The 15,315-nt window shown below is 42.9% G+C and overlaps 1 protein-coding gene across 6 annotated transcripts in view; it reads left to right on the forward strand.

The window, feature by feature from the left end:
* The window catches only part of birc6 (baculoviral IAP repeat containing 6), an 81,481-nt gene that overhangs the window by 10,201 nt on the left and 55,965 nt on the right, over positions 1-15,315 (forward strand). For all 6 annotated transcript variants that reach the window (XM_026355079.1, XM_026355081.1, XM_026355083.1 and 3 more), the window contains exons 10-31: positions 116-1,744; positions 3,281-3,430; positions 3,552-3,777; positions 4,197-4,357; positions 4,756-4,887; positions 6,074-6,205; positions 6,316-6,482; positions 6,657-6,790; positions 6,917-7,078; positions 7,199-7,330; positions 8,378-8,475; positions 8,566-8,713; positions 8,873-9,006; positions 9,256-9,402; positions 9,486-9,673; positions 10,339-10,650; positions 11,024-11,123; positions 11,367-11,581; positions 11,684-11,892; positions 13,663-14,015; positions 14,154-14,373; positions 15,097-15,233. In XM_026355079.1, coding sequence (XP_026210864.1) covers positions 116-1,744; positions 3,281-3,430; positions 3,552-3,777; positions 4,197-4,357; positions 4,756-4,887; positions 6,074-6,205; positions 6,316-6,482; positions 6,657-6,790; positions 6,917-7,078; positions 7,199-7,330; positions 8,378-8,475; positions 8,566-8,713; positions 8,873-9,006; positions 9,256-9,402; positions 9,486-9,673; positions 10,339-10,650; positions 11,024-11,123; positions 11,367-11,581; positions 11,684-11,892; positions 13,663-14,015; positions 14,154-14,373; positions 15,097-15,233 — 5,286 coding nt within the window. The remainder of the gene's footprint in view (positions 1-115; positions 1,745-3,280; positions 3,431-3,551; positions 3,778-4,196; positions 4,358-4,755; positions 4,888-6,073; positions 6,206-6,315; positions 6,483-6,656; positions 6,791-6,916; positions 7,079-7,198; positions 7,331-8,377; positions 8,476-8,565; positions 8,714-8,872; positions 9,007-9,255; positions 9,403-9,485; positions 9,674-10,338; positions 10,651-11,023; positions 11,124-11,366; positions 11,582-11,683; positions 11,893-13,662; positions 14,016-14,153; positions 14,374-15,096; positions 15,234-15,315) is intronic.

A 15,315-nucleotide genomic window follows, 5' to 3' on the forward strand; every position in this document is an offset into this window, starting at 1 on the left:
ACCATATTTGAAGTTGTTTGAATACATATGCAAGCATGCTCATTAATACAGGGCCTCATGGTGTCATGTTTTGTACAGGAAACATCTAAGACCTCTTCTCTTGGTTCTGTTTCAGGCCAACCTTCTCAGTGGGAAAGCATGGACGTGAGCCTAGGGGTGACAGCCCTGAGTGTGCTGCAGCAGCCAGAGAAGCTTCAGTGGGAGGTGGTAGCCAGTGTGCTGGAGGACACGGTCAAGGACTTGGAGGAGTTGGGTGCCAACCCACCATTAAACCAAGCAAAGGCCCACAGTCAGGCCAAAGCAAAGGACAAGGTCCTGGAACACCACAACATTCCCTTCCCCTGCCTGCTGGCCGGAGGCCTGCTCAGCTACCGCTCAGCATCCAGCACTCCAGTGGCTGGACCCCCAGCAACAACTCCAGCAACACGCAGGACCACAGATGGTCCCCTTAGAACTCACGGCCCTGATCTTTTCCTCTCCAGGTCTGTAAAGGAACAGGGTTCTATGGAGATGGATACCTGCAACCCGCAGACTGCAGGTCAGGAACAGGGCTTTTCTAATCTAACACGTTCCCAACCTCCAAGCCCATCTTCTCTACAAACTGTACGTAGGACTATACCTGTGCTGTTGCTGTACAGTATTAGAGAGGTGGATGATAAGTCCTCAGGACAAGTGTTTGCTCAAATGAACAACCTCATGAGCAAGGGGCTCAATGAGGAAGGCTTTACTGTGCCACAGATTATAGAGATGGAGTTTGACTCTCATGAGCAGCTTCTTCTTCAGGATCCCCCAATCACCTATATCCAACAGTTTGCTGATGCTGCAACTAATTTGGCAGGGCTGGATGGGCACATGGACAAATGGAGCACTCTGGCCACAGGAACTGCTTCCACTCCATCACGGCCTGGATCACTGGTGCAGTGTTTGAGGCTACCCAAACAGTTGGAAGAAGAAAATCTTTATGTGGACTCCATTACACCTTGCTGGGATGGCGTGCACCTTCTGGTTGGACTACAGCCATGTGCAAGTGAATCTCTGAGTGCTACAAACCAAGTGGAGGCTCTAAACAATCTCAACCGTCTGCATTCTGCCCTCTGCAGCCAGCGTAAAGGAGACACTCTACACCCAGTGGCTAATGGGGTGGAGGGCCACCATCCAGGGGGGTCACCACCTCAGACACCCCTCATCCTGCCTCCGAGAGACCAGCAGCAGCAGCAAAGGTCCATAAGTTGTGGAAGTGGAGGAGGTTATCTTGCACTCTACAAGCTCAACTATTCTACCCGTATTGTCACCTTGGACGAGGAGCCCGTGAAGGTACAGCAGATCTGGGACCCTTGTGATGCTATCACCTCTCTTATATTACTTCCTCCAGATGTGCTAGATAGCAGGGAGGATGAGAGTGAAGAGACTCCCGAGGAAGGTCTTCCTTCTGCGTCAAAAAATGGCTCTGGATTTCGAATTGGCCTTGAAGGCACTGCTGGCTCTGGAACTGGCATTACATGTGGAGCCGCCACCACTAGCTCTGCCTCCAGCCACAAAGAGTGCAAGCGGTTAGAGGTGGCAGGCCTTGGCCACCTGGTGGTGACCACAGGGGCAGGGTACATCATGATTTTGGACCTGTCTACATTGGAGGTCCTAGCCAAGGTGGAGCCGCCTAAGAAGGAGGGGTCAGTCGAAGAGACGGACCCCTTTGTATCAGTTACCTATTGCTCTGGGACCGATCGTCTTTGTGCCTGCACTAAAGGTGAGTGTTTTATTTCTAAACCAGTCAGCAACACTGTTAAATCTGGCTGGCATGGATAGGTCAGCTGTAGCCTGTCCTCATGATATCTTTGCCATTTGTACATGCTTAATAAGTTTTTGTCCTTGATTTATTTATTTACTTGATATATAACATATTGTATAATTGTCAGTAAGCCTTTTTTATTGCATAAGAGTTTTCTGTATTAAAGTGCTTATATTATGCTCCTTTGAAGTTCCCAAAATGTGCCTGTATACTGTCATGCTGAAATACCGAGTACATTATAGTGAGTGGCAAATCAGACTGTCGCCAAAGAGACAGAGAGGTTTTGCAGTCCCCCACCCCACTCCTCTGTTTGCAGATGCGTCTGTGACTTTAGAAACCATGAATGAAGTCCAAAAAAAAAGATACTAAGAGACGCTAAGAGTTACAAAGACATAGCAGCTGGATCACAGACAATATGTGGCAGCAGCACACACAGCAGACACAGCTGAGCTTTAAGTTAAATTAGTGTCAGATACACATGCTACACATGGTACACATGCTACTTTACCACAGTTTAGCAACATTTTTTACCAACACTTTGTGTTGGTAACACTTACAGCCCGAAACTTTGAACGAGGTCCGAGGTTTAGAATAGCTGCATTCAGATTCAGTCTGTCTTTGAACATCAGTCCTGAAATTATTCCAGCTGCCATGAACAGTTTGGAACTTAACATACAAGCTCATATACTGGACCTCTCTGTCAAAAAAGGAATAAATCCACATTTTGTTTAGATCCTGGGAGGTTAGGAAGAAGAACAGAGACTTCTCAGATTGTCCATAAATCCAAAAGGTTAGCTCTGTCTGTTGTGCTGTGCTGCTGTTCTGAGTCTGGTGCAGCCAGGAAAAACAATGTCAGACTGAAGTGTTTGACCTAGGTTGTTGTGGGCGGTACTTGGACCAAGCTAACGGGCATTGGGTCCCTGAAACTTGACGACAAATCATTTTGAGCGCAAACTTTAAATGGAACACTCAAAAACTGCTTTCTACAGAATCACAAAAAATGTTTAAAAAAAAAAAGAATGGAGTGCACTGGAGTGCATGTAGGCACACACTAACTTGGTGTGTGTCTACATGAACCATAAAGTGGATTTTACATACTATGGACTTAAAGAATTACTTGCTGCAGCTGCTGCTGATATTTTTAATGAGATCGAGCTGTGACTCTCAATATCAGTACTACTACTCAGGTCACAGATATTAGTACTGCTATCAAGAGTAGCTAAAGTATCTATCTACAGTCATGTTCCAAAGTTAGTACCCCCTCTTTTAATTGTATGTTTTCTGTGTAAAAACATAAAAACAATTTATCTGATTGTAGCAGGTCATAGTATGAGGGGATGGAAAAAAAACAAACAAGACCTGTCCTGTACTATGTTCAGATGCACTTTTGTAAACATCAGTCGTGCTTTAATCATACTCTTTTTAGAGAGAAGAGAACTATACTTGTTCGATCTTGTCCTCTACTTATAACATGCTTTTCTGGTCTCTGCTAAGGTGGAGAGCTTCATTTCCTTCAAATTGGAGGTGTGTGTGACGATATTGATGATGGAGACATGTTTATTGATGGCCCCCTTTCTAAAGGGGCTGAACTGCTGCTTGAAGGGGCCAAGCCCTCCTCCAACCCTTCCAGCCCTGGGATCACAGGTAGAACTGACAAACAGTTGATTGAGCATGTCAAACCACACGGTCTAATGGTAAAATATTCCGTTTTTAGGCCTCTGTATAATAACATTTTTATCCACCACACCACCTGACCTTTGTGCAGGAGTGGACCTCCTGGTAGACCAACCGCTGACCACAGAGAGCCTGATGTCGCTGGTAGAGCTGACACGCTTTGAGACGTTGACCCCACGCTTCTCAGCCACAGTGCCACCGTGTTGGGTGGAGGTGCAGCAAGAGCAGCAGCAGCGCCGCCACCCCCAGCACCTTCACCAGCAACACCACGGAGATGCAGCCCAGCACACCCGAACTTGGAAGCTCCAGACTGATAGGTAGCGTTAAAATGCGGAATATCTGAATGACTGAAAGGTGATAGGATAAAGTGTGAGTGAGACAAGTGTTTTGAAAACAGCTGGAGTGCAGTTAGTGCACTCCAGCACAACAAAGAGGAACCTGTAATAGCTAAGTTCAAGATAATTTCAGCTGCTGAGAGTTTGCAAAATGAAAACAAAAAAATGCTTGATTATCAGGATTTGTAAGAAGTTGAACCCTGCAGTGTAATTAATTGAATCCATGACAACTTTATACTTATTACCATTATGTTTAAACTCTGCAAATTAGGAGGAATGTTCCAAAACCAACAGCAAGGGTATCCCTCAAGTTGGTGTATGATGACTCATGACTTATGTACTTCCATGCAATATTAATAATAGAAGATAAAACCTTCCTACAATCTGTATTTCCTCTGCAGCTCCAGCTGGGATGAACATGTGTTTGAGCTGGTGCTGCCCAAAGCCTGCATGGTAGGCCATGTGGACTTCAAGTTTGTCCTGAATGCCAACATTGTCAACATTCCTCAGATCCAGGTCACTTTACTGAAGAACAAAGCACCTGGGCTGGGGAAAGTCAGCGGTGAGGACTCTGCTTTGACATCTAGTTCTTTTCTTAACAATGTTATTATACAACAATTGCGAGAATGGTATAGGAAGATTTTCTTTGTGTATTTAGTAAAATGAACCACTACTTTGTGCTAGCAGTAGCTCAGGTGGTAGAGCAGTTGTCTACAAACCCCAGGGTGAGTGGTTTGAATCCTGGTTCCTCCTGGCTACTTGCCGAGGTGTATTATTATTATTATTATTATTATTATTATTACTACTACTACTACTACTACTACTACTACTACTACTACTACTACTACTACTACTACTACTACTACTACTACTACTACTACTACTACTACAGAAGGTTCTCAAAAGGTGTACCGTGTACAGCTAATTGTGTAATATTGTTGCTTCTTGTCTCTTCAACAGAGACAGCAGTTGACAGACAGATCTCCTTCCCACTTTCCCATGTCCTCCATGCCAATGGGGAGAGGAATGGTCAGCCTCTCCTGCATGATTTCACAGAGGACATCCAATTCATGGATATAGAGGAGACAACAGGTGAAGAATCAAACCCATTTAGTGTTGGATTATTGTTTACAGCATTTTGGATTCAGAAATATTACGTTTATTGTAAGATTTCTGAAAGACACTAGCAACGATAAAACATTTACTCAAAGCATTAAACTAATTACAAACGTGAATACTGTACAATAAAAATTACATCATTATCATTTATCATCATTTATCATTGTCTAAGCCAAGAAAATCAAACCATGGCCCAGGTTACATTTCTGTTACATATGGACCGATAGTTCGTCTGGAGATCAGAATGGGAATCTGTCTTTCAGATGCTTAGCTAGGTTTGATGTGTCAGACTAATGCTGCCTTTGTCAGTGCTGTAAAAATCACTTTCTCTGTGACGGTTATTGCAATATTTTATGTACTTTCAGTGTCATCAGAAAATAAGTACTGTGATTGTTTTCAGAATTCTGGTATTTGTATTGTTGTGACTGTTTCTATTACCTGTTGCACCTGTTTACATCTGGAAGTACGAAGTAAAAAAAGTGCATTTCATCTTTACTTTTATTTTAGATTTTGTTTAAAGGTGAGTGAGATAAAGATTGAAAATGTAGAGGTATAAGAGTTATTTAAAAGAGGTTTTTATATTATTGCAATTAAATCATTAATTAAAGAAAAGTTACAGAAATGTTTGTATGCTGCCAATTATAATTTAAAAAATATATAAAATATAAAAAAAAAAGAAAATCAGAATTCACCAACATAATTGCAATTCTGATTGATCATTATTACTAAGTAACCTAGCCTAGTCAGTTTAGCTTTATTACAGTTATAATAATTGAGCTTTCTTTAGTCATTTAAGAGCAGCAGTAAATGTACAGAGGTAAAATAAGACAAGTCTCTTAAAGGAGAAACTAATTGGGTTTTTCTTTTTGGACAAATCCAAATTTTAATTGCTTAAATCACCGACAATATCTGTCAAAACTAAGCCTGATTAGTACGTTTGATATAAGAATAAGAACAAGAATCAATGTTAATCAAGTTCAAGCTTTTTAGCTCACCTGGTCCAACTTTTAGGACAGAAGAAATTAGAACCCTGTTAAGGCTAAAATGTATAGCAGAGCTGCTGTTTTTGATTGCATTTGATTGTAAAGATGTATACAGTGACCAGCAAGTGTATATGTACTATTCACTGTGAGTAAAACAGTTCCTGTTTTTGTTGTAGGCTCCATTCTGTGTCCATTCCTAGAGGACCACAAGGAGGACATCCTGTGTGGTCCAGTATGGTTGGCCAGTGGCCTGGACCTGTCTGGTCATGCAGGCATGCTCAGCCTCACTAGCCCAAAACTGGTCAAAGGTAAGAACAGTTATATCACCTGATGTGTGCAGAATCAGTACCTGGCAGCTGTGCTGTTTGTGCTCATCCACGAAGTTGTGGGTGGATCAGTGATTGTCTCTGTGCTGCAGGCATGGCAGGAGGGAAGTACCGCTCCTTCCTGGTTCACATTAAAGCAGTGAGTGATAAAGGCATGGATGAGAGCCCCCGGCCTGTGATGAGAATGCCCAGTGCTAAGCCACAGGGAACCAAAGCTCACTCGCTGTCCACGCTGCTGCAGCGAGCTCAAGCCTCCAAGGTACAAATTCAAAGTCTTTAGCTTTAGTGAACAAGTATTTTTTTCTCTCTGGATAATTTGTGTCCTAAGGTCTGTGTGGAAAAAAGATCATGACTGTGAGGGACTACTCAGGAACAGTGACACTATCACATCAATGTGTATGTTTATTTATTTTTTATTTGTGTGTATGTGTAGGAGAAGGTGTCTGCCGTGAAGACTGAGACATCAGCATCTTCGAAGAAAGCAGAAAACCTGCGAGGCTGTGACCTGCTGCAAGAAGTTTCTGTCACAATCAGGAGGTTCAAAAAGACTTCGGTACCCAAAGAAAGGTAGGGCAACTGCTAAAGGATGGAACAATCAACGAGGAACAGTTGCTTAGTGTTAGTGTTGGCCATCAGTCAGATAAGGATTTGCCTCTACTGTACCTGAGACTGTCTGTGTTCTGTGCTTTTCAGGGTCCAGCGCTGTGCCATGCTGCAGTTCTCAGACTTCCATGAGAAGCTGCTGGATGTGCTGTGTCGGCGAACAGAGAGCAGCCCGGCCACTGAACATGCCCAAAGCCTTATCCTAGATGTCCTGTGCTGGCTAGCTGGGGTTTTCTCCAATGGGCCATGCAGGTAGGAGTAAGCTGCAGCCACACAGCAAATGGGACCAAATGACATTTCACATGTTGAATTCCATTTTGACTTTTTCCAAAGACAAGTTATTGGGCAAATGGCTTTCTTTTTTTTTTTAAGCTTAAAAGAAGGAAAGGAGGGACTGTTGGTGAAAACCCGGGCAAGACTGATGGATATTGTGCGGGTGTGTTTCTTTGAGGCCGGCAGGAGCATAGCGCACAAATGTGCTCGTTTTCTTGCACTTTGTATTAGGTAAGTGACATGCTTGATATCAGATACGATGCTTTCTGGCTATGATAACTTTATAAACTGGAGCTTGAAGAGCGTGTAAGTTCTAGATTCTAGCTTCTGTCTTGCTTTTCATTGTTTTACAAACAGATGACTTAATTTTTCAGTACACACTGAAAAGACTTACCTATATGGTGACACCAGGGACAGTATAATTTTTGTGAACTGTTTTGTGGACAAAAAAGGTAATAGAGATTTTCTTTTGCAGTGTCTTGAAAATGTTTAAAAGCAGGAAGTAGAAAGAATAAAGCAAAAATGTCGGGCAATAGATGACCTCCCACTCTGCTGACCGGCTCTGTAGAGCCATGTGTGTCCCTTTTGATATATCAGCTGGCCAGAAAAATGCCACTTTCCTTCAATGTTTATCTAATTACATGTCCCACATTATGCCCATTTTGGGTCCTAAAAAACCCTGGAGTCATCAAAATGTGCCTGTACATTTTCATGCACATTAGGCTTGGTATTTTGTTGCTGTTGGCTGTGAGTCTTAACGTGAATCCACCAGCCATGAACTGGTGTGAATTTTTCGACACATGCACACACATATTTGCATACATGCTTTGTGCTCTGCTGCTACTGTTTTCAGAGTGGGTCTGTTATAGCAAGAAAAAACCAATGATGGTGGCGTGACGTCAGACAAGGTTGTCATGGGGGCTGTTTTGGCAGAACAGGAGAAACGGTCTCCCTGAGCATTTTTCCAAAAAACAAGAAAATGTAAAAAAAAAAAAAAAAGAAAAAGAAGAAGGAAAAACAAGAAAAGAGTGAGAGTACTTCTAACATACTTGGTGTGTGTCTACATACACCAGAGAGTCATATATATGCACAATAAGTGGGTTTTGCATACTATGGGCTCTAACACATTATGAGCAGTTCAGGATCTCAAAGTAAATAGTTGTACCTAAAGTAAGTTTCTGTTGTGGAGGAAGTCTATTTCCCTAAGTACTTTCTTAATCAGTAGTATTTATGAAGATAATGAGAGAAAAACATGATGTTTTATTTCCATTGCTTTAGCAATGGAAAAGGAGACCCAAGTCAACAGGGTTTTGGTGCAAGTCTTCTGAAGTCTCTGCTAGACAATATGCCTCATTTGCCTGCAGCAGCAACAGGTGGTAAGTAACTGAGCACCAATACAACAGTCTCTTTCATGACTCCACCCTCCTATTGATTTTCTGACCTCTCCTTCTCCTGTCTGACTTCAGGATCCGTATTCTGGTACTTCGTGTTGGTGAACTACGTGAAAGAGGAAGATCTAGCAGGCTGCAGCACTGCCTGTGCCTCTCTGCTCACTGCAATCTCTCGACAGTTGCAGGACCGCCTCACCCCACTGGAAGCACTGCTGCAGACCAGGTACGTCACCAACTATTCAGTTTAACAGTGGCTTATAGGCTCTGTAGCTGTTGCTGCTGAAGTAACCGAGTAAAAAACAGTTTGATAATATCCTAGTAGGAGTGTCCTTACTCATTGAGGTGTATTCTAAACTCAACCCTCCTGTCCACTTTCCTCCAGGTATGGCCTGTACAGCTCTCCATTTGACCCAGTGCTATTTGACTTGGAGGTCAGTGGTTCTTCCTGTAAGAATGCTCTCAGTAGTAGCATTGGAGTCCAGTCAGATGAGATTGACCTCTCTGACATTCTTTCAGGTATGAGTTATGCAATGATTGTATTCTACAGCTGTGTTATTGCACTTGTTTTGTATTAGACACATTAGACCGACATGGGGTGCTAGGGACATTACACTAATTTTAAACTATAATAACTTTATTTAACTTTAGCATGTCCACTGTTGTGGTACAAATTAGGCTCCAGCACATATACTATCAGAATACGAACATAGTTATATTTCATAGTTTTTTTTCTTGAATGTTCTTTTTATGTTTGCTGTTTTGCAGGGAATGGAAAAGTTAGCAACTGTGCAACAGCAGAGGGCAGCTTCACAGCATTAACAGGACTTCTTGAGGTGGAGCCTTTGCACTTCACTTGCATCTCCACCAGTGATGGTACACGGGTGGAACGAGATGATGCTAGCATGTTCACTGGTGATCACTTTATCTTTGATTTGACTTTTTTTAAGTTTCACTGTGAACTGGCCTTTGCTTGAACCTCTTCTCTTAAACTCTAGTGAGCACATTTGGTGTGACCCCAGCAGTGGGAGGCCTCTCGACAGGAACCGTTGGTGAAGCCTCTACTGCTCTGAGTTCTGCAGCTCAGGTGGCATTACAGTCACTGTCCCATGCCATGGTGTCAGCAGAGCAGCAGCTGCAGGTCCTACAGGAGAAACAGCAGCAACTGCTGAAGCTGCAGCAGCAGGTGAAAGATCAAGTCACTGTTACACAGCCCATTCAGCCCTGCAAGAGCTTAATAAAATCTAACATGTAGTCTTGGAACAGTTGCTGGTACTAAATTTTGGCCCTGCTTATGAGATGACAAAGTTCTAGACACTAAATGTGTCAAGGTCTTTTTATTTTTTGTATTTTAGCCTTCATTTGATTATTTTTATTTTTATCTTTATTTTTTTTACTGAGGACACATAGACATAAAAATGGCATGATCTCATGGTAAATGATCTGCACTTATAGGGCGCTTTTCTACCTAACTGGCACCCAAAGCGCTTTTAATGCTTCCCATTCTCACACACACACTCACAGCAATAGCAGAGCTGCTATTCAGCTGACCTGACTCACTTGGGGTTCAGGATCTTGCCCAAGGACACTTTGTGTCCTTCACATGTAACAGGAGGAGCCGAGAATCGAACCACCAATCACACAATTGGTAGCCAACTGTGCTACCTCCTAAGTCACAGCCGCCCCTCCATCATCCAACAAAGGTTCCCAGCCAGACTTGAACATTGTGGTTAGAAGGCATTTGCAATAAACATTAGGCTACCAGCATTCTTGTGTAGATTTTGTGAATAAACAAATGCAAAATTTGGTATCTTGGGGTTAGTAAGAAGTCTCTGTCTGTCCTGAAAACAGAAGGCCAAGCTGGAAGCCAAGCTGCATCAGACCACCTCTGCAGCAGCCGCGGCTGCCTCTGGTGTGGGGCCTATCCACAACTCTGTGCCTTCAAGCTCCTCTTCTGTCCCAGGCTTCTTTATTCATCCTTCTGACGTCATCCCCCCAACACCTAAAACAACACCCCTTTTCATGACCCCTCCTCTCACACCGCCCAATGAGGCAGTATCTGCAGCTTTTAGCGCTGAGTTGGCTCACCTGTTCCCCGGCTCAATGATGGACTCTGGGCCCGTCAACCTGGCTGCACACAAGAACACACAGAAGTCTAAGCCGGTTAGTAACATGAAGTTCAAAGCTTAATTAGTTACTGACAACTATTGCTTCTCTCATATAGGGCTCGGCATTGAATCTCAGTACATTATTAGCAACCACAAACTTGGTTTGCTGGCACCGAATAGAATCTTGTCAGTTGACTACTATTCTATTCTGACTGTAGTGTAATGTTTTGCTATTGAAAACCTAGATGGAAAAATGGGAGAAAACATGCGGGTGAATCTATGGTTAACAGCTCAGTAGTCAAAACATATAATTTTAAGCATAAAATGGTATTGCATCAACAATATTATTTTTAATTATTGGAATAGCTACCTAACTTGCAATTGGATTTTATCTTCAATAAAATGAAGTATTTATTGTTTTTTCATAGAGTCCTATGGGCAGTGGTCTGGCTTTGGCCATTTCCCAAGCATCTCATTTCCTGCAGCCTCCTCCACACCAGTCAATCATCATAGAGCGGATGCACTCTGGTATGTCATGTAGCAGAATGTCATATTTATCATCTAACTGGTGGTATATACACATCTGTTAACATTTACATGCTGACTTAAACGTTTAGCATAATTGAAAATATCTTTTTAAGTCTTGTTATCTTGCAATTAGATTTTTGCAAATAAACAATAAGACAAATTAACGACAGCAATGTTGATCAAATTACCAAAATGACATTGTTGTAAAGAAAACTTGTTGTTTGTGCAATGCTTCCCCCCCAGGAGCTCGTCGCTTTGTCACTCTGGACTTTGGTCGTCCTGTGCTGCTGACTGACACGCTGATCCCGACCTGTTGTGACCTGGCCTCCCTGTCAATAGATATCTGGACGCTGGGTGAGGAGGTGGACGGTCGCAGGTTGGTGGTGGCCACCGATATCAGCACTCACTCCCTAATTCTGCACGACCTGCTGCCACCACCTGTCTGCAGGTTTATGAAGGTCCGTTTGCAAGAATTGGTGCCTGTAGCTGAGAGTTTTTTTTCTTTAGGATCCCTATTATTACTTTAACACACTGATTCATTTTCTTCCTTTAACCATCAGATCACTGTGATCGGGCGTTACGGCAGCACCAATGCTCGGGCAAAGATCCCTCTGGGCTTCTACTATGGTCACACATACATCCTGCCATGGGAGAGCGAACTGAAATTGATGCATGATCCTTTGCGGGGAGAGGGCGAGGCAGCCACTCAGCCAGATGTAGATCAGCACTTAACCATGATGGTGGCGCTGCAGGAGGATATCCAGTGCAGGTAACTTAAGAATTAAATCATCTCTTAACACTTTCTTATTCCAGTTGCTTTCCTAGTTCGATTCAAGATTCAAAACCTTTTCCTAGAGGAAAATTGTTTTGCCACGTTACAGTAGTAGTAGACAGAAAGTGAGGGAACCACAACCAGGAAAGACCCACACCAACACAAATAGAGAATAGCATCAATACAGAGAACTCAATATATATACAAAATATGTTCGATAGATGAGAACAAATAAATGAAAATGGGTCAATAAGTGTAGTCCAGGAAAAAATTGAAAAATTGTCAGTTCCCCCACCCCTCACAGATGGGGGAGGAATTGTAAAGACCTTCTGTGGCACTCTGTGGAGCACTTAATGTTAATCAGTCTTTTGTTGAACGTGCTCATCTGTCCAGCTAATACTGTGTAGTGGAGGGAAGGGATTCTCTTCACGATTAAGGAGTTTGGACAGCTTCCTCCTCTCAGCTACAACATGTAGAGGGTCCAGCTCCATCCCCAGACCAGAGCTAGCCCTCCTGATCAGTTTGTTGAGCCTGTTAGTGTCTTCCACCTATATGTTGCCGCCCCAGCAGACCACAGCATAGAAGATGACACTGGAACCACAGACTCATTAAACATCCGCAGCATGGTGCTGCAGTTGAAGGACCTGAGTCTCCTCAGAAAGTACATCCAGCTCTGAGCCTTTTTGTACAGTGCTAATGAGTTCTTAGTCCAGTCCAGTTTGTTGTCCAAGTACACTCCCATAGCTATTTCTACTTGGATACTACCTCCACCTCCTCCCCCTGTATAGAGAGAAGGGTGACAGGACTCCCAAATTTCCTGAAGTCCATCACCAGCTCCTTTGTTTTACTGATGTTCAATTGAAGATGCTTTAGTCAACACCAGTCCACAAAACTATCCACCACTGTACTTTGTTGTGTTTGAGTAACCCTTTCTTTCCCTGACTCCACATCTGACTGCTGATTAGTCATTTTGTCAAACATTTTACATTACATTTACATTTATTTATTTGGGAGATGCCCTTACAAGTGCGGTACAAAGTAAGCAAAATATTTAAGCCAAGAAACAAACTAGTAAAGTTCTTTAGGAAGCGCTGTTTCAGTTGCATGGGGTATTCTTTTTTTTTCTTTTTTTTTTTACGATTTTAAGAGCAGAGAAAGATTTGGAAGAGTTTTCAGCAAGTTTTTGAAAATCAACAGTGAGACACCTGAGTATGCAGAGGTGTGTAGGTCATTCCACCATCGTGTAACCACACGATGGTACACGCTCCCAAAACTGAGCTGAACAGTTTTGCTTGGGATCTTTGGGGGTGAGGTGAGGGAACCACAAGACATTGTTTGCTTGCAGAGCAAGAGGTGAGTGTGAGTAAGAGGTATTGTAGACCAGGACAAGGGTGTTCAGGTAGGATGGTACAGTAGGCAAATATGGCTATTTGAAACTTGTCAGGTGAGACCGTGAGAAGATGTGATTATGCACAAAATCTGACTTTGCCTGTCAAAATGGAATATGTCTATGTGTGAATTTAGTTAAGGCTCAACACTTCTTTTCTGTGGTCATTAACTGTTGTTCATGCAGAGATGATGGCACTGAATGGATCATCTACTGGGAAGTCACAGTGGAACTTTGAACCACAGGCATTTACAAATATTACTTTAAGGAATATGTAACAATAGGGTTTGGAATCAGTTCGTTTTACTCCAATAAAATGGAAAGATTTTGAATAGCTGCAGCAATGAACCAGTTGCAATATGCTCTCCTATTCTCACCAGGTACAATCTAGCTTGCCATCGTCTGGAGACCCTTCTGCAAAACATTGACCTGCCGCCTCTTAACAGTGCTAACAACGCCCAGTACTTCTTACGAAAACCAGACAAGGTAGTGGAGGAGGACCAACGTGTTTTTTCAGCCTATCAGGACTGCATCCAGCTGCAGCTGCAACTCAACTTGGCTCACCACGCTGTCCAGCGGCTTCGCGTGTCCCTAGGCGCCAGCCGCAAATCGCTTCCCACACCTGGGGCTCTGGAAGCCCAAGAGTTAGTTCACAACTCATCCACAGAGCAGCTGAGAACCATCATCCGGTACTTGCTGGACACACTGCTCAGCTTACTGAACTCCAATAATGGTGAGCAGTCTGCTGGCCCAAATGGAATTATATTTAGCTGATGTCCTAGTTACAGTTAGTTTCTTCCTTTTTTAAACCAGTGGAAGCATCCTGCTAACATAGATAACTTATATTCTTCATGTGTCTGTATATTTTCAGGCCATTCTGTGCCCTCTGTGCTCCAGAGTACCTTCCATGCCCAGGCCTGTGAGGAACTTTTCAAACACCTTTGCATCAGCGGCACACCTAAGATCCGCCTTCATGCTGGGCTGCTGCTGGTGCAGCTCTGTGGAAGTGAGCGCTGGTGGGGACAGTTCCTCTCAAACGTACTGCAGGAGCTCTACAATTCTGAGCAACTGCTAATCTTTCCACAGGATAGGTACAGTTACCACACAATACACAAAAGGGATACACGGCTTTTAAACTTGTTAGCAATAATGAAAGTAATTGAAATATATCATTGCTTAAAAAGTGATTTTTATTTTTATATTATCAAGGCTGTTTCTTAATTATTGGTGGGTCTTATGTCTATGCGATAGTAGAGAGATTATATTTGGGTTTATGGGTGGCATGTCAACACCAAAGCCATGATATTGCCGCATCAAGCCCATGTAATGATCCTGCATTTACCTCTACCTATATTTTTATGCCAGTCTGACAGCTGGTGACCACTGCTCTATAATGAGTAATATATATTACATTACATATTATACTATATTGATTGAAAAATGTGCTCAGCATATTGTTTTTATGTCAATTGGTGACAGATTTTCAAATCTTTCACTCAGCATTGCGTGATACCTTAGCTCAGCACAGTAAGCAGGATCCTTCAGACATTCAACAATCTATTTACTGCAAACGTGTTGTATTGCACCACAGTGTATCTCTCTGAAAGTATTTTGGACAGCTTGATTTGTTTGCTTGTGCATTTGGGAGCTAGATCGGCCCAGATCCTGTATCCCAGTGCAACATTTTTGATAGAACTTAATCTCCTAAAAACAATTCTGGTACAGTCTGTTCTTAACTTTGCTGCTCATCTAGATTTCTGTCCAGCTATCGGACGACAGTGCTGGTAGTAACTGCAGTTTTTATCATATTCCAGAGTGTTCATGCTTCTGTCCTGCATTGGCCAAAGATCTTTGAGTAACAGTGGTGTGTTGGAAGGCCTGCTAAATCTCTTGGACAGCCTGTTGTCTCCCCTGCAGCAGCCACAAGTTGCTTCCCACCACAGGACTGAAGGTAAAGAAACATCACTGGCTGAGTTGTGGCATGTAGAACATCTAAAGTTGTGAGGAATACGAATCTGGAGAGCAGAAATTAC

The sequence above is a fragment of the Anabas testudineus genome, chromosome 15, assembly GCF_900324465.2.
Source record: "Anabas testudineus chromosome 15, fAnaTes1.2, whole genome shotgun sequence".
NCBI lineage: Eukaryota > Metazoa > Chordata > Actinopteri > Anabantiformes > Anabantidae > Anabas > Anabas testudineus.